The sequence below is a fragment of the Crocodylus siamensis genome, chromosome 1, assembly GCF_052110815.1.
Source record: "Crocodylus siamensis isolate JL-2025a chromosome 1, ASM5211081v1, whole genome shotgun sequence".
NCBI classification, from domain to species: domain Eukaryota; kingdom Metazoa; phylum Chordata; order Crocodylia; family Crocodylidae; genus Crocodylus; species Crocodylus siamensis.
This window is the reverse complement of record NC_143395.1, coordinates 276,396,737-276,419,877: the sequence shown is the minus strand read 5'-3', so window position 1 is coordinate 276,419,877 and position 23,141 is coordinate 276,396,737. Positions and strand designations below refer to the sequence as shown.

General features: G+C 44.1%; 1 protein-coding gene across 6 annotated transcripts in view; it reads right to left on the bottom strand.

The window, feature by feature from the left end:
- The window catches only part of AP1S2 (adaptor related protein complex 1 subunit sigma 2), a 91,288-nt gene that overhangs the window by 37,401 nt on the left and 30,746 nt on the right, over positions 1–23,141 (bottom strand). For 5 of the 6 annotated variants that reach the window (XR_016444254.1, XR_016444253.1, XR_016444252.1 and 2 more), the window contains exons 2-3: positions 8,321–8,499; positions 1,538–1,646 (exon numbers count right to left, since the gene is read on the bottom strand). Coding sequence is in view for 3 of the 6 variants with exons in the window: in XM_090063191.1 (XP_089919317.1) it covers positions 1,538–1,646; positions 8,321–8,499 (288 nt within the window). In the remaining 3 variants the exon portion in view is untranslated. Of the gene's footprint in view, positions 1–1,537; positions 1,647–8,320; positions 8,500–9,978; positions 10,161–23,141 lie in introns of those variants that run through there. The other variant, XM_090063194.1, reaches the window with a different exon arrangement.

The following is a 23,141-nucleotide window of genomic DNA, read 5'->3' as shown; positions in this document are numbered from 1 at the left end:
CTGTGCTTTGTACAAACTATGCAATGATTAAAACAAGATTTCTCAGAGGATATGAATAGTAGATTAGGCACCCAGAATTTATTAAACACTTCTGATATCAAACGCAGACCCCCCATCTGTAAAATGAGGATCTCCCCTCACGTTTACATAGGTACTAGGAGATAAATTAGTATTTCAGTGCTTCACAAACATTGTTATAATGAGCACTATTGAAAAGTCCACAAAGAAATTGGTAATTCTTCAGAGCAGAGGTTAGAGTGCAATAAGACCTATGGCCACACACTGAACACTGAGAAGGAAATAAAATACTAACTGATTGTTAGGTAAATACTGCCTATTCTGTTCACCAAATATGGCAAGGATCTTATGGAAAGTATAGCATATAATTAAAGACTATTAGAATGCATATACAGAAAGGAGGGTAAATTAAGGCTATGAGATCCTAAATCTAACATCTGATAATTTCAAGTGCTTGATTTTGCAACCTTAACTTTCATTAAAGTTTTGTATATGTGTAATAAAGACATTGTTTTAGTCCTCTATGTTCTGAGCGTCAAAAATATAAGATGATACGCAATGGAAATTTAAGACCACTAACAGCTTAATGTTACATTTTGCAAAACAGGAGCCAAAACATGTAGCCCGTGGGCTGAAAGCAGCCCACAAAAGGTGGTCATCCAGCCTACAGGGCTTCCCATGGAGCTGGAAATTTATGCAAGGGGAGGAAGGGGAGAGTTTAACCCATGTGACTGCCAGAGCCATTGTGTTGGTGGGACCAACACCTGCGGGGTTAACACTACTACTGCTGCTGAAGCTATACCTCATGATCTCTGCTGGGGACGTAATTCTGAAACACATTAACTTCCCACGTGCTGGCCCCACTGACAAAGTGGCTCAAGCAGCCATGGGAGTTAATGCCACTGCCATTTGCCCCACTGCTGAATTTTCAGGTCACAATCCCCATTGAGGACATAATTCTGCAACCACAAAGCTAACCTCTGGGGCAGCCAGATTTGCTGTGTCAGCAGCAGGGCCAGCATCCAAAAGTTAACAATGCTGCTGTTCACACAGCCTCCAGCCCATGAAAAGCCCCACTGAGCCAAATGATTTTGCCACCCTCTCAAAAAAAACAAAAAAAACAAACAGCCACAAGTACAATGTATAAAGATGCTTGAAGTTCCTGTACTATAATTAGCAGCATTCCCAGAAATAAAACACACTGAATTTAGTTTTTATTCATGGGAATGTACTTTAACTGCTAATGAAAATCAGGAACCACCTGGTTCAGTCACCTCTTTTTAGGATGCCATTGTTTTAAACATAAACTGTATTAACACAAACATGCTTACCAATTTGGCTTGGCAGAAATGACATTAATTTTATCAGATACATCAGGTACATGTGTCCAATAACAGAGAAACCACCACTTTTGAAAGTGTTTTGTGCTGAGAAAAAATGGTGCAATATATAATAAAGCCAAAACACAAACATTTTAAAAATGTTTACAAGTTCTCAATAAGGACAACCACTAACTCACACTGCCAAAATACTTGTCAAGTAGCTCCACATAACGATGAATTATTTCAAGGGTTATTAGTTCATTGTCCTGATCTTCAATAGCACAGCAGAAATAAAGGCTTGCATATCTGCAACAACAAAACAATCTTTACGTTAGCACAAAACATGCACAAAAATTAAATTAACAATCAATTCTTCTCGGCCTTTGGAAATAAAATATATATGCATCCTCAAAAAAGTGATGTAACAGAGACATCAACAGTTGTCTGCCCACCGTATGGCCACTGTACACCCCCCCCCCCAAAGATGAGGGAGCTACCCCTATAAAAGTTAAAGAAAAATTCAATTTCCATGCCCTTGTCATCTTTAAATTTCTCTCAGGGTGCTGATAAGAAAGAAACTAGTTCCAGAGACAACTGGACTATCTAATGTCACACACGAAGGTAGTTTTATTTATGCATATTCTTTGCTCTAAACACAAATGTGAACAATACCAAAAGGCCACCAAAAGTACTCATTGGTTAACCAACTGTATTGGCTTCATAAAAGGAATAACAATTCATAAAAGGAATAACTATTGCTAATTCAGAGAACTAGCCTTAAATCTCAGGAGTATACCCGAATGCTAATTTAATTCATAAGGTTTATATGCTGCCCTCCCCAAAAATGCTCTACCTGGTTTACCATAAAAAACAAGGAAAATTATAAAACAGATAAAACACTAAAATAAAATCAAATTGCCCAAAACTTAATCCTGGCCACACAAAAATAATGTCCTGCATTGCTTCCAGTAGATGTCAACAAAAAATCAGCACCAACAATCTCCCAGAAGAGGGAGGCAACTACTCAAAAGCAGCCATTAGAAGTTCATCAGCTGAGAAGCTGGAAAACTTCCAGAGCAAGCTCTGCTACTGCTCTTGACTAGAAAAATAAAATCAGGAAAATGCTATGCTTGTAACAAGGAGAAAAAATGAGAGGGATTATACGTGGATTCATAATGGCACACAGATGACTTGAACCTATTTCATTTTGCAAGAAAGCTCCCTCAGTGCCAGGGAGGGATGGCCATTAAACTGCTACATTGTATTTATCTGAATACTTGACTATATGCATCTTTTTACTTCTTTCATGGAACTCCCAGGTCTCTCTCTGCTGGTTTAAGGCCGTTTGTGGTATAATATCAAGCCATGTTTACATAATGACTTTCACAATAGCCATTTTTCTTGTGTTTACTATCTTCTTGATTTACCCTACTGTATGCAAGCCTGCTTCTATGTCTCTACTTGACCAGTCTGATCAACTGCCTCATCTACACAAAAATTCTACAACAAAGCACCTCATAAAACATACACCATTATCCTACACTTGGTCTTAGTCTCACTCATCTAAGTGTGTAAAAACAGTGTTTCCTGAAAGCAAAAGGAAGATCCTCAAAAAAAAAAAATTCTTCTGTGAATTCCACTCACCTACACGCCCACACTATCTCCACATAGGGCATTCCCAGACAGACACACTTTCCATTCAACCATTTCTGCTTAGTGTGTCATCCACCCCTCCTCCTCTCGCACAACTCCTCTCTCTGTGACTTCTTAGACCCAATTCTGTCTGGTCCGACTGAGTCAGAAAGCTGCTCTAGTGTGCCTATAAATAACAGCACATCAGAGAAGACTTTATTAATCCAGTCTTCCCAAGCGTGGCAATGACTGCACTCCAGCCAGCCTCCACATCTCAAATAATCAGCAATGAAATAGCAGCAGGGGCACTTTAACTAAAAGCTCATTCAGTGAATTTTAGATAAAGCACCTTATGCATTTTGAAGCGCAAGGACACTGATACACAAGACGTTCCGGGTGCTTTAATTAGAGCGGCTCTTGGGGTTGCTCTAATTAAGAGTGGCCCCTCACCTCCTACCCTGAGCACGTGTAAAAATGCCCTTAATTTTTCTATGCACAGATGATCCCAATCGCATCCCTTCCATCATCAAATCCAACTGAGTTTCTGTTCATTAAAAAAACCCAAACACTGTGACCTCAACCCCAGTCTCATTCTCTTTTCATTTCTTCCTGCCAAACATTTCCACTTCAGTTCATGCAATAGACTTCTCACTGCAATTCTTGACATTTGAGATCTTGGCCCTATGTCTGTTCACAACACTGACTTGCCAAATCATTTCAGATCTAAAAATGTACCTTACATTTTCCTTCTGTGCTCTTACGTAGTTACCTTTCTCCCCGTACTCTTAATTCTAAGATTTCAGCTATATTGTTTACAACAGTTCTAGTAGATCTGGGGTTACTTATGCAAAGTTGGCTCATGATCACTTACTTTCCAATGGTTTAGTTTAAAGAGTAGCAAGTAACAGAGCATCCAACAGGAAATTTCTGTAAATTTAAAGATATGAAACCTTTTGTTTAACACATTTATAAAAATCTGGAAAGAAAAATATCTACATGTTGCTTTAGCACACTAATTTGAACAACACCCTAACTGCCAGCACTCAAAGCAAATCTGTCTGAACATTTCTATTCTATTACTCAGAACACATGACTTTCCTCCATGTTAAGCTGAACGCCATCTGATTACTATAATGCTCACCTAAACTGTTTTCCTTCCAGCGTTTAAATATAGTTTAGCTTTCATGCTAACGGTAGATCTTTACACCAAATCAAGTTTAAAATGCTGAGCCTTAAATTTGACCTAAATATCATTTAATGAAGACACTTTCATACAAAAGAGCTTTTTATATCACTCCTTGACCCAGAAATCTTAAAATCCACTGCTTTTATTGCTTATAATCTAGGGCTAGCCCCATGGCTGACCATACATTTTCAATTTAAACCCAGCCTTTAAGAATCTGCTTTAATATAATATTGTTTAGTAAGATCACTTCACACGGAATTTAGGGTTTTTTTGGAAAAAAAAAGGACACTTAAAAGTTAAGCTGAATATTAGAAAGCCTGCCTCCATGGTATTTTCAACTATAAGGTTTGACTAAGGTTAGAGATGCTCATTTGGGTATTTTCAGTTAAGACGGGTATTGACCAAACCCCATTTTTTAAATATGCAAACTGCAGCTGGGGGGAGGGAAAGGGCATTACATAAATCCTATGGGATTAAAAAGCTTCCTCATGCAAACTAGAAGCACAAGTACTAATTACAATGTAGTGTCTAGCATGACAACACAGTCTTTCAAGATACCCTTCAGGAGCAAGGATCAGATGACAAGCAAGTCTGAGCTTCTTGAGAGAAATCTACAGTTTAAGCCTGCATGTGATAACAGAAGTGCATACCTGAACCCAACCACAACTTCAGAGGGTATGCATTTAACCATGAGAACTTCAGACAAAAGCAGGTACCCTCATAACTCCCAAATAGTAATGTTTATGCAGTCATACTAGTTTCATAAGCTGGACCTGAAAGTCTCCAAATACATCCCAAGATAGCCAACCAAGAGGTATTTTCTCGAATTTAGAATAGATCTTTTAAAGAATAGAGTACACAAAGGAATAAGTTGATTCTGAATTTATCTCCCACTGATATACTAGGTGACCAAATCTTCCACAGAGAATGACTAACCCCACTGGATCTCATGGCACGCTGGCTGAGAATCACTAGCAAAGAGGAACTTCTCAGAGACCTGCAACTCTTAGGTAGCATAGATAGTACCTAGAGTCAAGTGCAATGGTAAAGTACAGAAAATGGAAAAGACACAGGCCAATGATTCCAAACTAGGGTGCTGCAACACCCTGGGGCAACTTGAGATCTTTTCAGGGGTGCTGCAAGGTGCCACACAGCATTAGCACTATTAGGCATGCAAACACGATTGACAAGATAAACCCAACAATTTTAATTAAGAATCCACAGTGTTAAAAAAAAAAAAAATGTTGACATACTGTGGTCTCCCCGAGTTCTCTGCAACAGAAAAATTTCTGTATTACATTTCCATAGTCAAAAAATGAATGAAAACTAAAAACTGGCATTTTCCAAGGGGTGCCATGTACCTAATGAGGGGGGCCTTAAGTCCATAAAGGCTGAGAACTACCAGCATAGGCACTTGGAGTGATTAATTCTTTCCTTCCACACTATGGCTACTGTGAAGTCTCTCTTAAGAACTTAGCATCTAAACCAAGTTGTCTGCCTAGGTAAGCTTTAAAAAAAACCCCAAAATTGGAAAATACACAACCCCTCAGTACAGCCAACAGCTTGATATGGTGCAGAAATCTAATCCAGGCCTCCCACCTGCCAGGCAAATGTACTAATCACCAGGAGGCAAAGTTACCTTTTGCTCCTGGCTGTCTTTTGTGCTGCCCTTTCAACAGTGGCCTGCACAGTCTTCCTGATGCAGGACAAAAAAAAGGGTAGTGTGCACTCAGAGCAGAAGTTAGGTGGCTCTCCACTAAGTCTGATGATCCCCACTCTGATGTCTGAAAGACTGATATGAGCTAGGACTATGAGCAGCTCATTAGCTACAGGAAGTGCCAGTACTGATCATCAGCCATATGTGCGCGTATGTGTTAGATCATGCAAGAAATTAAAAGGATGGGGGGGGGGGGCGACAGGGGGTGTTGGATCACACTAGAGATTAAGAGGATGGAAACAAGAGGTTACAACAGATGCTCTGTGTTCTTGGTGAGCAGGTTACGGGCTTCAAAAGAATGCACCTGTATCCCCAGACAAGTCCTGCTTAAAGAGGCTCACAGCCAGGGAAACAGATAAACAATTACAACTGTACAACTGTTTAACTAACTGGCTCAGAGATAACCGATTCTAGCTTACCAGTTATCATTTAACCTGGAACAAGTTGCAGTCCAGGAGGGAAGGGAAGCCCTGCAGTGCCCCAGCAGGAACCAGAACAGGAAGGAGGGAGATAGGAGTGAGGAGTGGAAGGGGAAGGGGGGGGGGGGGAAAAGAGGTGACTAATACTTAATAGCTAAACTATACAGACACTAGTACAGCCACTTGTGGCCTCCCCATCGCCTGCCACAAGCAGCCTGGGCTCTAGGCAGGCCATTGCCACCTGCCACAGGGTCCATGGAGCCTAGCTATTAGGTATTAGTCACCTCTCCCCACCCTGCCTCCCTTCCACGTTGCTGCAGAGGCTCCAGGGAGTTGCACATCAGTAGTTGGTGCCCCTTGTTGCCAGATGATGCCCAGGGCCTCCTGGACTATGCTGCCTGTCGGGGGAGAGGGGGGAGGCTGCTTTGGCTCCAGGCTCCCCATGCTGCTCTGGGCAGGTAGGCGTAAGCATTTCCATGGCAGGGTGGGCCAGGGCAGCACCAGCCCCGAGCTCAGCACCCCCCTCCCCAGTCTAACTTTACAGAGCCATAGACTGGAGACCAATGCCAGTGCCCCCATCACCATCCCTGTGCCCAACCGTACGAAGTGCCTTTTGTTGCTACAGCTGCTGCAGGGCCTAGCAGGGCAAGGTATAGGTAAGTGGGTGCCAGGCAACTCCCTTTAGCCTACAGCTCAGCCCTACAGCATGCCCTCCCCCACCCCCCCCCCAGCCCCATAGGAGACCCACCCACCCAGTCTGTCCTGAGGTGTGGCCCTGGGGAGTTGCTGAACCCCTGCCACATTCTGGAGGGGCTAGAAGTGCCCTGATGGTACCAAGCTAGGGAGGGGTATCCCACAGACCAGGCTGGTGCAGCCCCTTGCAGGCCAGGTTGGGGCCTGCCATAGTTATTAATCATTTAAACATTGTAATTACAACAAGTTAAATGGATATTTTTTTTAAATCAGTAGTTACATCCCTAATGGTAGTGTGCACATGCATGAAATTACACATTTAAGTGTATGTAGAATTGGGACCTGACTAATCATTTCACAACTAGCTCTGTTATTTCCATCCTGTGTCAATGTAAGAGTTACCTATTATCATTTCAGTTCCACTTCAGAGTGGAAGAAACAATGCTCTCCCACTGGGAAGAATGCAGATCTGGTAGAGGAAGAAATTTTATTTACGGGCTAAGGAGGAAGCAAAAAAAGGATAAAAAGAAGGAAAACCCATGGAAGCTATTTGATTCTCTATTTAAAATATTTAAACTCAAAGGATAAAATTCCATTTACAATATTAGCTTTTAGTCGGATAAAATTTCTGTCATCTCATTAGAATGTCAATTACAGTAATTTGTATAGAAAAGCTCTTTCACAGGTCTATTTTATATTATATTCAAAAGGTCAACAGAATGTTCCAGCTTCACAACCTTACCATTTTTGCTAGAAAAATAGGTGGAAAAGGAGATTTTTGATGAAGAAAATTATATAGCACTTGCATCCATAGAAATCTGATTGTAATTTCTCAGCTAATCATGATTTCTCACTAGAAGAAATGTACTATTTATATTCAGAGCAAAAAAAAAAATTCTATCCAATGTCTGTGAGCTTTCAAGACCAAATTATATTCGTAACCGATTTATGAAATTATTAATCCCTTGAAGTAAACATGTTTACAAAAAGGTAGACTTTCTAAATAATTACCCGTTCAATCATACACATTTCAAATGTGCACGCATCCATTTACTGTGGACAGCTGAGCAGAGAAGTAGGAAGAATCATTCCTTTTTGTGTGTAAGAAAATCTAATCTCCTTTCTTCAGCACATTGCTACACGCATGAGTGGCTCTCTACAGATGAATGCTTCCTACTAGGTTATCAAATTAGATTTAAGAAAAAAAAGCTCGAAACCAGCCTTCTTTCATAACCAGCAAGGGAGAAAACATTCAACCTTCATTATTTTCTTTGCTATTTATTAAATATCTCTTTGCTGTATAGCAATTATAAGCTCAGTGAGGCAGAACAACCTTTTGTAGACAATCTTCAGGTCTCTCCACTCCAGGAAGCTGCACATTTTCGGTTTACGGGCTAACACGGTTTGAACAAGTTCCCTGGTGATTTTCTTCTTCTCTTTGTCAGATAACGGGACATACCACTTCTGAAGTCTCAGCTTCCCCTGACGACTAAAAAGCAACATAAACTGCATCTGTTGAATTAACAAATAAAACTAGGATTAAAATAAGTCGTTCAACCCTGTCATCTGTGACTATTTTGAGATTTCTTCACTGACAAATGTATAATCAGAAAATAGGCACGCAACTTCCCCAGTTAAACGATATTAAGTGATGAAGGCAGCCATCCAGAAGCTAGCTTCAAGATGCTCCTAAAAGCATAACTGGTATCTTAACACAGGCAGGATTTATGCTAGAAAAAATGAAGTTTCATCAATAAAAAGGTCAAGGACAGGTTCAGACAAACAAGTTTCAATTGTGAGTAAAGGTAATAGAAACAGCGTTCAGAAGTTTTGTGCAAGCACTGAAAACTTTTGTCTACACTTGCAGCTAAGCCATGTTCAGTATTGGTGTTGCTGCCTCCATTGCTGAGTATCATCAACAACAGTTATGCTCTCATTAGGACACAGCATAAGGTAACAGCATTTCTCAGTGCAGTACTAGAATCACTCGATGGTAAGAGTAGTCTTCTTATTTTAACCTCTGTCAGAAAAAAAGTACAAAGCCCTTCAGCAACATTAAGTCTTCCCACAGCCGCATCACATGGATCAGCATTTGCACATTTTTTTTTTTTAAACCATGAGGAGCTGGAAGAAAAGGTTGGGCCAACCACTTCTGTTTCAGGTTGCACCTTCTCTACCATAACTAACATCAACAGGGGGGAGAAAGAGCCTGCATCTGCAAGGATGCTACTCAGCACATTAAAGGGGACATTAGACATCTACAGACCTTGGAAACCAAGGTGCAGACGGCAAGTGAAGATTGACACAAAAACGCTCTGTGCCTTCATGTGCCTATAGCCAAGGGGTGGGGCAGAGGCGATGGACAGGACACACCCAGGGTGACAAGTCATATTTTCTGCCAGCAAATGCTGGGAAGCAGAAAGAGGGGTGTGCAGACGGCACCCAGCCCTCCTGACTCACAAGCTCGTCAGGACCCGCCGAGTCTCTCTATCACTTGTAAAAGCAGCGGGACGCTTTCTGTCTTCTGAGCAACAATACACCTCCCCTGCCCAGCAGGTCCCTTGACAAGGATTCTCTGCGCCAAGTGCCACTGGGACTACGGCTGGGACTGGGTCCCACACCGCAGCCCCTCCCATGGGCAGGTCCAGCTCCCTGCCTGCCTCTCCCTCCCCAACAGCAGCAGCAGCATCCCCCGACCCAAGTCGCCTGACATCTGCAGGAAGGCTCAGGGATCAGCAGCTCCAAAGCTTGCACCCTCCCCCCCGGGCCAGCAGCAGTTACAACCCGCCCGCACCCCGGAGGGGGGAGGGGGAGCAATGAGAGAGCAGACGGCTACTCCCGCGCCATGTACACGCACATGCATGCATACATGCATGCATACACGCACGCATGCACACACACGTACCTACGCACATGCACACTCATACGCACATGCCCACACGCACGGACTAGCCGGGCTCCCCAACCCCAGGCCCGGGCGGCGGCACTTACGGTGCCCGGCGTGAGAGGCGACGACAACGGAGCCCGAGCGCGCGGCCGTGGCGACTCCGACTCCGGCTCGAGCTAGAGGAGCGCGGTGGGGCGGGGCCAACCGCCTCCCCCCGGCTGTGTGGGGCGGGGCGGGACCCGGCGGGGGGAGGGGGAAGGACAGACAGCCCCTCCCCCCGCGCCGCTTTGCTGGAGGGCGGAGGAATGGGGAGGGTGAGGACCTGCTATCCAATCAGCGGGCCGGACCCAAGCTTCCAAAGGCCTGAGAGCCACGGCGTCGGAGTTACCTTGGCGAGCCACCAATGAGCGATGTGGGAAGGGAAAAGAGGATTTCGAGGAGCCAATCAGCGAGCAAGGGCGGTGAATGCACATCTTCTCTCGCGCACACACACGCACACACACGCACGGTTGGATGACGGCCAATGAGCGAGGGAGACACGGACCTCGGCATGGCATCAGCCCATCAGCAGCTCGGAGAGATCCCGCCCCACCCCTTTCCCTCACCCACGCACTAGCCACGCTTAGAGTAAGCGTCAGTTGCGCATGCGCGGTGGCTGATGCCCCCCCCTTCATATCCTACGTAATGTGTGAGGTTTCCCCCAGCACGTGCGCGCCCTGTGGGGATCCGTCTGCGCATGCGTTGGGCACAGGTGCCCGACGGCCTTCTCACCCCGCACAGCTTGTTCCAGTGTACTGACGACACGCGCCCTCCAGGGCTGTTGCTTGTGCAGGTCGGGGGTGCTGCACATGGTGTGGCGCAGCATCACACACGATATCCATTTTTGCACGATTTAAAGGGAAACTAGAAGCTTTAGTAATATGGGGGGGGGGCGGAGAAGAGTATATTATTGAGTTTAAGATAAAAGCCAAAAAAACCACCTCGACTATAGTTCTGGAATGTGCACAAACTGGCTGAATTGAAACTTAGTTAAAAAAAAAAACCCCCACACCAAGCCAAAACAAAAGCTTTGAAAAAATAATCAGAATTGCCTCATTAGTGCAGGAGCCACCATAGTGTCTCTTCTTATTCAAGATTCCTCAAACCAAATCTAGCCTCTTTGACATCTGGACAGTGCTCCCCAGTCCTTCATTGTCAGACATTCCTACACCTGAGTTCATAGTACCACACGATTTTTCAGCTAAAGTTTCAACAACAACAGAGTCTGCAGGACCTGGAAATAGAAGAGAGGCATTAAGACAGCAAAACTGCAGAAGAAATAATGGATTGAATAGGGGAACTGCAAGAGCCTTAAAAAAAGGCAAAAGGAGTCAGAACTGGTGGTAGAGGTGTGTTATCTTTCATTAGACCAACTTGATTTTTGCAAAAAAAAAAATAATTGCAAGCTTTTGGGCACAAGCACCCTTCTTCAGACATAGGGGAAAAGATTGCAAAAGTTCTCCTGGGTAGAAATGAATGGCAAGGCAGTTAACACCTGTGTAGCAGTAGAGAGAGATTAGAAGGAATGAGGGAGGTAATGAGCTATGATGTCAATTGACTCTGCAGGCACATCTACACATGCATTAATGTGCTTTAGTTAAAGTGCATTAAGTCTAGTACCTCCACTGTGAGGTACTAGGAAAATGCACATTTGCCTGTCTGCATGGGCATTAACTAAAGCAAACAATTTTAAAGAGACGCTTAATGCACATTAGCCTATTTGAATGTGCATTAACTGAAAAGCATGTTTTTTATGTGTAGCTTTAATGTGCATTCAAATAGGGTAATGCACATTAAAGCACACATGTAGATGTACCCAGTAGTGATACCTGAATAGAAAAACCAATGCTCCTCCAAGGCAGCTGGTTTTAAAGTGGAGGTAGAGCATATAATGTAAAAGGGTACAACTGAACTACTGCACCCCACCTTGGATCCACCCTTGGCGGCCATGCTCTGCCTTCTGCAGAGTACGTAGTCCTTACAACCCCACCTTGACTAACACTATTTCCTTACAAGGTACACTTCCTGTATCATTTTCTAATTCAGTTCTTCGGGCTTGCTTTAATTCTCAAAGCACTTATATGTCCCGCTGCTGTCATCAGCAGGGCACAATAACAAATGCATGCCCGCCAAGCCCCAAACAACTGGGAATAAGACATAGTGTCCAAATGCAAAACTGCTGAATTGAAGCATGCATAATTTTAAACCTACTCTGCAGATTTTCTTCAAAGTCACCTTGTTTCCTGAACCCAGTATGATTCCCACACAAAGCTAGTACTGTTTTTAGATATCAGAGATACCAGAATGCAATTGTTTCGATTAGAGCACTTGGGGGTGGGAGGGTTTTTCTACATTCCCATCATTCAAACAGCTCGGATGAATGTATTCAAGCCTTTTCCTTTTTAAACACTTTTGGGCTCAGCATGCATGTAGGATGAGAGAAAGCTGTGGCCAAGGAAATTGTAGATGATAGAATGGAAGTCATGCCATTAATCTTTAACTAGTGTTGGTACTGTAAGTATCTACTGTACATCTAAAATAACCTTTATCCAATGATCTCAAATTGCTTTAAACAACCTGGAGAGTTACATTTCATCACTCATGTAGTGTTAATATTTTCTTCCAGTATCAGAGATGGAAAAAGGTGGATGGAAGAGGTGTAAATGATTTTGCTAGCATTGAGTCATTACTAGAATCCTCCATTAAAATTCTGTCTTGTGCTTTAACTCCAAAACCTTGCTTGCTTTCTTACTAATAGCCCTATTCACATTAGGAAGTGTCAGGCCTTTTCTGCTTTTTTTACTATTAACACTTTTAAAAAATAAATTCCGTTTCTGGAGACAGAACAGCTTGTGGCAGCAAAAAACGTTGTTGAGAACAGGATTTGGAAATGCTTTTGAGTATACGAGCTGGATAGGCTGAAAGGAAAGCCATTGGCACTTCATAAAATGTTATGATCAATTGTGCTGGAAGAGAATTTCAAATGTGTGATTTTTTTTCTTCTGTAGCAGAAGTGATAATTGTAAGGCCAGAGCATAATGCAGGAACAGGGAGAAATGTGTGAAACCAAAGTGAGCAGAAGAAATAATTGCAGGATTGGAGACCCCCACAGAGGAAGACAGATCTGTTCTTGTTTCCAAGGTGCTTACATATTTATTCAGCACTCATCCTGTCTGCTTTTGACCTTGTCTTTCTGTACCTTTTTTTTTTTTGGTAAGGGAAAACAGATGTGGATTTTTTAAATCACCCAGTCCAGTAGTGCTCAACTTTTGGCTCATGGGCCAAGTTCTGCCTATGTCATACAGCCTACAGGGATCCACAAAGATCTGGAAATTTGGTGGCAAGAGAATGGTGGCAGCATTGTTTACCGCTCCTCGGCTGCCAAATTTCTAGACCTTGGGGAGTCCTGTTGGTCAGATAACATGGCTGGAGTGCAGTGTCACTCTGTCGCTGGATCTAGCCTTGTGAGGCTGAGCTGACAAATGGTGGGTTCCAGGCTTGTGTGGCTGGGTTTGTGCGCTGGATCACACCCACAGACTGATGGACCCTGAGCCATTTGTCTGGCCAATGGGGTTGGAAGGTTGGGCACCACTGACCCAGTCTATCTTTTTGGCATTTATTCTCTATAATACCTTTTTAAAGATGTTGTCCATTTTAGTTTTGGAAGTCTACAGCTATATGGTTCTCTCCATTCCTTGGAAGAATGTTCTATGGTTCAGGACATTTCACTGTTCAAGACACTTTCCAGATGCTTATTTAGTTATTTATTAGATTTATGAGCTACCTTGCCAAAAAAGAGGTTTAGAGCAGCTCACAATAAAAATGACATAAATTATAAAGACGAATAAAAATATTAAAATACAATAAAATAGAACAAACTCCCCAGAATAACTGTTGCTTTTTTAAATCAAATCCCATTACTCGTAGTTTTACCATCCATACTACACTAATTCCTCCCCATTTTAGGTTGTTACCTGTGAAGGCTCATGTCTCTCTGAGCCAGTTAGTCTAAGGCAACATTTCTCGATCCGTGGGTTGCAACCCAAAAGTGGGTCACAAGAATAAATGAAAGGGTTGCAAACAAACTTGTAAAATGGATTCTCCTTTAGGAAAAAGAATATGGGAAACTATAGGTTCCAGCCTGCAGGGGGCTGCTTGGAACCCCCATGCCCCACAGATATGGAATGGGGGCAGTAGGTCAGGAGTGAGAGGCATTGGTTTGCGACTGGCCATCAAAATTTACAAATGGGTCAAGGTTAAGAACCACTGATCAAAAGCCATATAAAGAAGCACTAAAGACATATAAAGAAGATCTACCATAGCTCAATCACATGTTTGTGTCAAGAATGTAAATTGTTTCCTGAAATCAACAGAAATAATCGCATGAGTTAAGATATTCACATATTGTAATCTTATCAAAATCAGACCCTGGGCAATTTTTTGTTCTCATCTCATACTTCAAATTATTCTCAGATTTTCTGTCCAGTTACAGGCCATGTTACCCTGTCCTGCTACTCCCCAGTGGTATTGCTATCCTATCTCCTTCCCATGGCTTAGTTTCATAGTTTCATAGTTTGTAGGGTCGGAAGGGACCTGAGCAGATCATCTAGTCCGACCCCCTGCCATGGCAGGAAAGAATACTGGGGTCAAATGACCCCAGCAAGATGTTCATCTAACCTCTTCTTAAACACCCCCAGGGTAGGAGCCTGCACCACTTCACTTGGAAGCTGGTTCCAGACCCTAGCCGCCCTGACTGTGAAGTAGCGCCTCCTGATATCTAACCTAAATCTACCCTCTGCCAGCTTGTGACCGTTATTCCTGGTCACTCCTGGCGGTGCTCGGGGAAACAGTGACTTCCCCAATGCCTGCTGATCCCCCCTGACTAGTTTATAACAGGCCACAAGATCCCCCCTCAGCCTTCTCTTTTGGAGGCTGAACAGGTTCAGGTCCCGTAGCCTCTCCTCATAGGGCCTTCCCTGTTGTCCCCTGATCATACGAGTGGCCCTCCTCTGGACCCTCTCCATGCTGTCGACATTCCTCTTGAAGTGCAGCGCCCAGAATTGGACGCAGTACTCCAACTGCAGCCTGACCAGTGCCGCATAGAGGGGGAGGATCACCTCCTTGGACCTGCTCGAGATGCATCTGTTGATGCATGCCAAGGTGCGGTTGGCCTTCCTGACTGCCTCTCCACACTGCCGGCCCATGTTTATCTTGGAGTCAATGATGACCCCCAGATCCCTTTCCGCCTCTGTGCTGATAAGAGGGGAGTTCCCCAACCTGTAGGTATGGTGCCGGTTGTTCCTCCCGAGGTGCATCACCTTGCACTTGTCTGTGTTGAAACCCATCCTATTCTCATCCGCCCACCCTTGTAACCTGTCTAGGTCTGATTGTAGCCTGTTGCATCCTTCCAAAGTACCCACGTCCCCCCACATCTTAGTGTCATCAGCAAATTTGAACATGGTGCTTTTTACCCCCTCATCCAAATTGCTGATGAAGATGTTGAACAGTGCGGGCCCGAGGACCGAGCCCTGCAGAACCCCACTGCCCACGTCCTTCCAGATTGAGAAGGACCCATCTACTACCACCCTCTGGGTGCGGCCCTCCAGCCAGTTGGCAACCCATTTGACTGTGTAGGTGTCTACACCACAGCCCCCCAGTTTCTTAATGAGAACAGGGTGAGAGACAGTGTCAACAGCCTTCCGGAAGTCCAGGAAGACTATATCCACTGCTACCCCTGTGTCTAACAATCTGGTGATTTGATCGTAAAAGGCCACCAGGTTGGTCTGACAGGACCTTCCACTGATGAACCCATGTTGGTTGCCCCTAAGCATGCAGTCCCCTGCTGGCCCCTCCTGGATGTGTGCCAGCATAATTTTCTCGAACAGCCTGCCTAGGATCGAGGTGAGACTAACCAGCCTATAGTTTCCCGGGTCCTCCTTCCTGCCTTTTTTGAAGATGGGGACCACGTTGGCCCTCTTCCAGTCCTCCGGTACCTCACCAGAGCACCACGAGTGCTCGTAAAGTTGTGCCAGGGGACTTGCAATGACCCCGACCAGTTCCTTTAGAACTCTAGGGTGGAGATCATCCGGGCCGGCTGACTTGAATACGTCCAACCCCTCCAGAAGCTTCCTAACTAAATCCTCACTAACCCGTGGCCCAGGTGTGCCTCCCCCGGGGCCCGAGGAGGGCCCAGCAGGGAGGTGGCTGTTCTGGTCCCTACTTAGGAAGACGGAGGCAAAGAAATCGTTAAACATGTTAGTTTTGCCGTCTGGTGTGACGACCAAGTTACCCATGTCGTCCTGCAAGGGCCCCACATTACCCGGGACCTTTTACCCCCCACGTATTTAAAAAAAGACTTCTTATTGTCCTTAATCTGGGAAGCTAGTCCCAGTTCCATCTCTGCCTTGGCCTTCCTAACTGCCCCCCTACATCCCCGATGTCTATGTTTGTTTATTTTTCTTTAAATTTATGAACTTTTAGTTTTAGGTTTTAAATTGCATCTCATTTTTTTTCTGTCCTTGCTTTATTTTCTTCAAGTAACTTTTTATTATTTCTGTTTTGATGGATGCATGTATATACTGCCAATATGGTATCGCCTGCAAGATTTTTTAATGAGATAGTGATACCTGCCTGCAGGGGATTAATGAAGATGTTAGTAAAGACCAGGCCTAACACTGATCCTCTCAATAACCAACTCATTTCTTTAAATCAATATGTTGATTTTATTATCTATTCAAAGTCTAAAAGTGTGCTAGCAATTTATAATCAAATACTGTTTATTGCCACAGTTCCTAACTTAACCTGACACCTTTTTTGTCTCTTGGGGGGTTACCCCATTTAGGCCTCAGGCTTGTAGCTATCAACATTTTGGGGGCATAGTCTTGAAGTGTACCCCCTCCAGACTGAGGGCTGCAGACTCTTGCAGGTCTTTGTGACTGGCTTAGCAGGCTAACTTCAGCACTAGCAATTCTGTTGTCTGGGGGGACAATGGGAGGGTTATTCAGTGAGCAAATATTTCTCATAAAACAAGGCATTAGGGCTGTGTGAAGCCTTGGTAGCCAATTCGATTTGGAAGAGATTCGTCCCAATTTGGCAGCCAAATCTCCAAATCCAAATTGAATCAGGAGACCCATTAAAAGGTCTGAATCAATTCAGAAGCCTCCAAATCAATTTGGAGAGATTTGGCGCTGATTCAGAGATTCGGCCATAGACTATACAGGCAGCAGTCCTCCACGGCGCTGGATATAGCTGCCTCCAGCTGTTAAGTCTGCTGTGGTGGGTGAAGCAGGGAGGGAAGAGGTTGGGGGGGCAGATTAATGCTCCCACAGCAAGGGAGGGATTGGGGCTGGGACAAACTGCCCAGCCAGGGCAGGGGGGTGCAGGACTCGGGGCGGGAGGGTCTCACTGCCAGTCCGGGAGGGCATGTGCCCCCAGATCTGCATGAAGCAGGCTGCGCCAGGCTGCACTCTGGGAAGCTAGCCTCAGCCACCTGCCTCTGGGCTGTACTTCACGGGGCAGGTGCAGCCAGGGCTATGCTCTCAGAAGCTAGCCCCAGTCTCAGCCCGGAGCAGTCTCTGCCCACCCCATATAGCGCAGTGGAGTGGCGGCTTTGGGGAGAGCTGCAGCCACACTAAAATTCCTCATAGCCCCTGCCACCGGCCCCACCCCGATCTGGGTGCACGCACCCACCCCCAAGCCCTGCTAAATCACCGAATTGAATCACTGTCCCTCTGAATTGGCCAAATCCAAAGCAAATACTTGCTGCTTCACGCAGGCCTACAAAGCATTCATCTGTCTCACACAACAATACATTTGCACCAAATAAAGCATCAGCTGGTCGAACACCTGTGAGTGTAGCTGTAAGGCCCAGTTCTTGAATGACCATCCTTTCCGCAATTATCACACGTGAAATTCATATGTAAGGGCCGTAAATGTGGTGCAGAGTATTTCCTAAAATTTTTTCTTCCTTCTTTTCTTCTACCATCTATTAAGAAGATTTCAGAGAAAATAAATCTCTTTGAAAAATAAGCAGCTTACATAGGTGTCAAACTTGTCAGGCCCTCAACCAGCTCCCAGGTGCATCATGTTTTTGCTGTCTCCCTGCCAAGCATGGGACTTTTGACAAGAAAATAAGTGTCATCCCCAAGTCAACACAGTCAGGCAGCCTGAATGGCTGGAAGCTTGCCTGAGCACTTGCCCTCGGCACCATGTTCAGACTCTTCCAAGACAGAGGTTCTGAAAGTAGTGCCCTGTGCTCAGGGCTGCTCATGACCATTCTCAGCCATCAGTGCATGTGCATGGAGTGAGACCAAATGGACAGGGCTTCTTTTCGGGGTGGCTGCCCAGGTTGTACAAAGAGGCAATATAGACATGGCCATGAAGACCCTGGCAGGTCTAAAGTACCTCAGGTGCTTTGGAGGTCATGTCACAGTCACATGCCAGTTCTTAAATAGAGTGCCATCTCTGCCACACAGAACTGAGATTTCTTTCATCCATTTCCAAGTGTTCTGTTAAAGCCTTTGAACCAGGTCAGACATGTAGGTGTGCTGTTTCCCCAGGGGGAGTGAAAATTCAAAACTTGTTACCTGCATTGTTTTGTTAATTACTGCTTCCCATTCCTTCAATCTTTAAATCTGGCTGGAAGCACCCTTCAGTTTAGGCATTGATTTAGGGTTACAATAAACCCATAAAGATACATTTAACATTTATAAAGTTAGTACAAGAATCTTTGAATGTTCCATGATTCCATGGCAATACAAATGTCACACAATCTAATTTTAGACATGATACGAGTCTTCTGTTCACTCTACTCATTTTTCATTACCTTTTGTTTATTGTCTTTTAGCCAGCTTTAAGAAGATGGATGCTTAAAAAAAGAAGGCATTAAATACTTTCTCCTATTTATAATTAATTAATTAATTTTATTCTCCTCATATATTTATGGGCCTGTTTCCTCCACTGTATTGTAAAAATCCTGATGTACTGGGGAAAAATCCTTTTAATTCCTTTTAAACACAAAGCCAGTCCGCAGGGGATATTTTCATTGCCTATATGACAGCTGGGGTCCATGGCCAGTGCAGTTTGCTGTCTCATTTAGATCCAGTGTGATGTGTGCCTGTAAACCAGGGGGTGGGGGAGCAGGGAGGAAGCTTGCATAATAAGGTTGAAGTTGCTTGTTTTTGTGAGGTATGCTGTATGCTAATTCTTTTTTATTAATTAATTAGAATTTAATAGGTTGGCCTGGAAACACAAGCCATGTACAAAACTAATAGGACAATATCCTGGCAATATCCCAGCATCCGGCACTTTATACACTGTTCTAGTGCCAAATCTGAGGCCCCTAATTGCATTTTGTTGCGTTTTTTGCTGTTAGCAGAAATGCTGGGTAAACTAAAAGACTTCTATAACATGAGATGCTCATTATTTTCCCAGGAACAATTGTGTATTATGTATTAACAGCTTTGTTGCAGCAAAACAACTCAGCAGTTAGACTAAGTAATATTTTATTTCTCCCTTTTCTTTTATCTATTCTCACTTTCCCCAAGAGAAGGGATACATGCTTTTCAGGTGCATATTGTTTCTTTGCAGGTCTAAACTGGAAGACTGGATTTATGAGTAAGACTCATTTTATTGTAAGTATATCTTCCTGATGCACAATATCAGACTCCATTCCCACTGAGAGCATAACCATGCAGTCATTATGAAGGCAGTAGGAACTGAGTTACCAACCATCCAAGTAATTACTGTTAGATTTTGGCTCTTAAGACTCCAAACAGGATGCTGTAGTATTATATGCAATTCTCTTCTATGATCTACTATCTGAGCATTGGCCAAGCTATTAATGTACCATTATGTTTGATGTGGAACACTATTATTTTCAGCTGAGCCAGAAGTAAGTATACCCTGGGACCATAAATTATATAGTGTCATCTTCATTGCCATTCACCTCTTTTTATATGTAGCCATTTTCCTTGGCAAGGGTAAAATACCCTTATAAGTTGATTCTTGTGAGCTAGTAAATCAGCAAATTGTATTCTTCCTCCTCCTCAAGTATGGCACTGATATTGCTGTGAGAGACTTTTGGATGTTTCCACCCACCACATAATCAATCTTCTAACAGTAACCTATACCTCTAACTGGGATAGAAGGCCATCTTCTATATGTGCAGGGCAGAAGCAACAACATAGTGGTGATCAGGGTAGAGCTGAAGTCAAAGCTTCAGACACAGAGAAAGACATCGAATCTTAAATGTCAGCCATTCTGCCGGGCTTGCAAAGGGTGGAATTCCCTTTGTTTTGGTAAATAACATTTCAGTTTTGTTTTGCATTTATTTGAGGTTTTGAGCATAGCTTCAGGTTAGAGGAGGGTTGGTCAGAGACACTATGGGAAAAACTACAGGGGGGCATGGCAAAAGGGACCTTACAGTGGGTGTCTACTACAGACCACTCAATCAGGGGAAGAGCTGGACCAGAACTTCTCCAGTCAGCTTATGGAGGTGATTAGGTCAAGGGATGTTATTGTCATGGGTGACCTAAACTACCCAGACATTTGCTGGGAGGAACAGACAGCCAGGTCTGACCACTCGTGTAAGTTCCTGGCTGTATTACAGGACCTTCATCTTATCCAGGAAGTGCACAGCCCCACTACGGGTAACGCCTTGCTGGGCCTGGTCCTGGCCACAGGGGATGACCTGGTAAGGGGACTGCAGGTCCTTGACCACCTGGGCAATAACGATCATCACGTGCTGAATTTCACTGTCCAGTGCAGGGCGTCAAGGGCTCACACCAAGGCTAAAGCCCTTGACTTCAGAAGGGCCAACTTCAATGAGCTTAGGAGACTAGTGGAGGAGGCACTGAGGGCCCAGAAGGTAGAGGAGATGGGAGTCCATGAGGGATGGTCGTACCTTAAGGGGGTGATCTTCCAGGCCCAAAGGATAACAGTCCCTGAGAGGAGCAAGGGGGGTTAAGAGTGCTCAGAAACCCCCTTGGCTCAGCAAGGGCATTCAGGAATATTCAGGCATTCAGGAATACTTGCCCAAAAGAGGGGACACTTGCATTCAAATTTGAGCACTGTTTAACAGTGCTGTGCCCAGGACAGTTCCATTATCTATGTGGCAATGTGGGTATCCCCACTGGCCGCAACTAGCCCCACACTTGTCTCTTCTGCCACACCTTGTTGGAATAATAATATGTTGTTAAATAAGGCAGGAGGCTGCCCATTACTGCACCCCCATATTTGGAGGTACCTCCCTTACACTGCGGCTTAAGCCTTGAAGATGGCATCCAGATGTTATTAGTCACACCAGCCCCACACTAGGCTCCAGAATCCTTCTGGCAGGACCCTCCTTTGATCTCTCTGCTCAGGTGGCCTACACTGCCTTCATTTGGGCTGCTGAGCTCCTTTGTAGCTGGCTCCTCTCTCAGGCGTGGTCCCCACTCAGGACCTTCGGCCACACACGTGCCCTGGCCTCACCTCCAAGGCCAGGTGGGGCCTCAGGCCCACAACTCTGGGTGCCCCTCACAGTGGCCCTTTTGACCTTCTTGGTCCTGGCCCCAGCATGGACCAGTCGAGGGGGCACTCTACAAACAGTGCCCTGCCACAATCCAGTCATTAGATGAAATTCTGCTGCTACCACCAATTTCTTTCTCCTGTGTTGGCCCTGTTTCAAAAGAAAGTGCCTACCATGACTTCATTTTGTGAGAAGCCCAGTCCCATATATGTGTATTGGGGACTTCTGGGATCAAGTCCCTTCGGAAACTTAGGATGAATACCTAGTTTCAGGAACTTGACAGGATGTGGCCATAAGCTAAGTACTGAGCTTCTCAGCTTTGTCAGGACTAAGATGCTTCCAGATGCAATCAGTGATGCAACTGAAGAGCATTAAATTGAGGTATCTATGGAGTTTAGGCACTTCTAGGTTTAGGTAGCAGCTAAGCAAGGTTTTTCAGGACCAGTATTTTGGTTTCAGGCACTCATGCCTTTTCTGGATCTGGCTGTCAATGCTTGTGGAAGGCACCAAATTGACAATCCTGAACAGTAAAATTCTCATTACAAATTGTGGAAAGCCTGGCCAATGAGGTGTCAGCTGTTCCACACAATGGAAGCGCCACCTTGAGCAGAAAGAGGATAGTTCAGTTTCCAGGTTAATTCAACCTTAAGCCTCTCTGATATTGATGCATTTGTAGATAATATTGGATGGCAATTTTGTGTCCAAGAGCACCAGCTCAAATCACACGTGACTCCAAACTATCAGATAGTAGAAACTTTTGATCACCATCAAGATGGGCTGGATTTGAAATAGCAACCTATAACTCAAGTTGAGGATAGAGGTATGTGAAATTGTGAAGGGTGTGGATAAAGTGATGAGGGAATTGTTATTCACCAAGCCCCATTATACAAGAACTAGGGAGCACCTATTGAAGTTCCCAGGAGGCAAGTTTCCAATAAACAAGAGGAAGTATTCTTTTTATTCAGCACATTGTTATCTTGTGGAACTCATTGCCGCAGGATATTATGGAAGCAGATAGTATAGCCATGTCCAAAAAGGGATTAGACCACTTCATTAACAGGTACCCTGGGAGTTTTTAAATAGAATAATCATAATAGATATATCTTCTGACTTTCCAAAACCAGTAATACTTGATTGCAGGAAAGGGGCTGAATCACTCCAGACATGCTTCATTCAGATGGACTAATGGTCTGATGAAGTATAGCATATTTTATGCTTCATAACTTAATCTCCTAAATCTTCTAACGTTTTCTCAAGTATCGCACAAGGCTTTCATTTAAAATATTTCTGTGCCTCTAACTGCAGCTTTCCTTATAATTTTTGAAGAAATATATGAAAAAAATCACTGTAAGAAGAGGAAGAACACCACTATTCACCTTACTGGTATATAGAAAAAACATCCCACTTAAATACCTTCCATTACTGTTTTTCTTTTCTTTCTGATGGGAATATTCAAAGAATAGTATAAGGCCTATGAACAATATACTCCTGTTTTAAATGCTTAAATGGATTTTAAATTATGCATAGCCTTTTGGCTGGCTCTCCACTGGGTGAAAAAACTCACCCACATAAAACTTCTCTCATCGAGCCTTCTAGACCCATAGTTGCCAATACTACTCCAAAATCCAGTTTGTCCTGGTTCAAAGTTGCTGCACACCAGCTACAGCATCATCTTTGTTGGAGGAAAATGATTGTATTCCATAACATTAGGAAATTTTA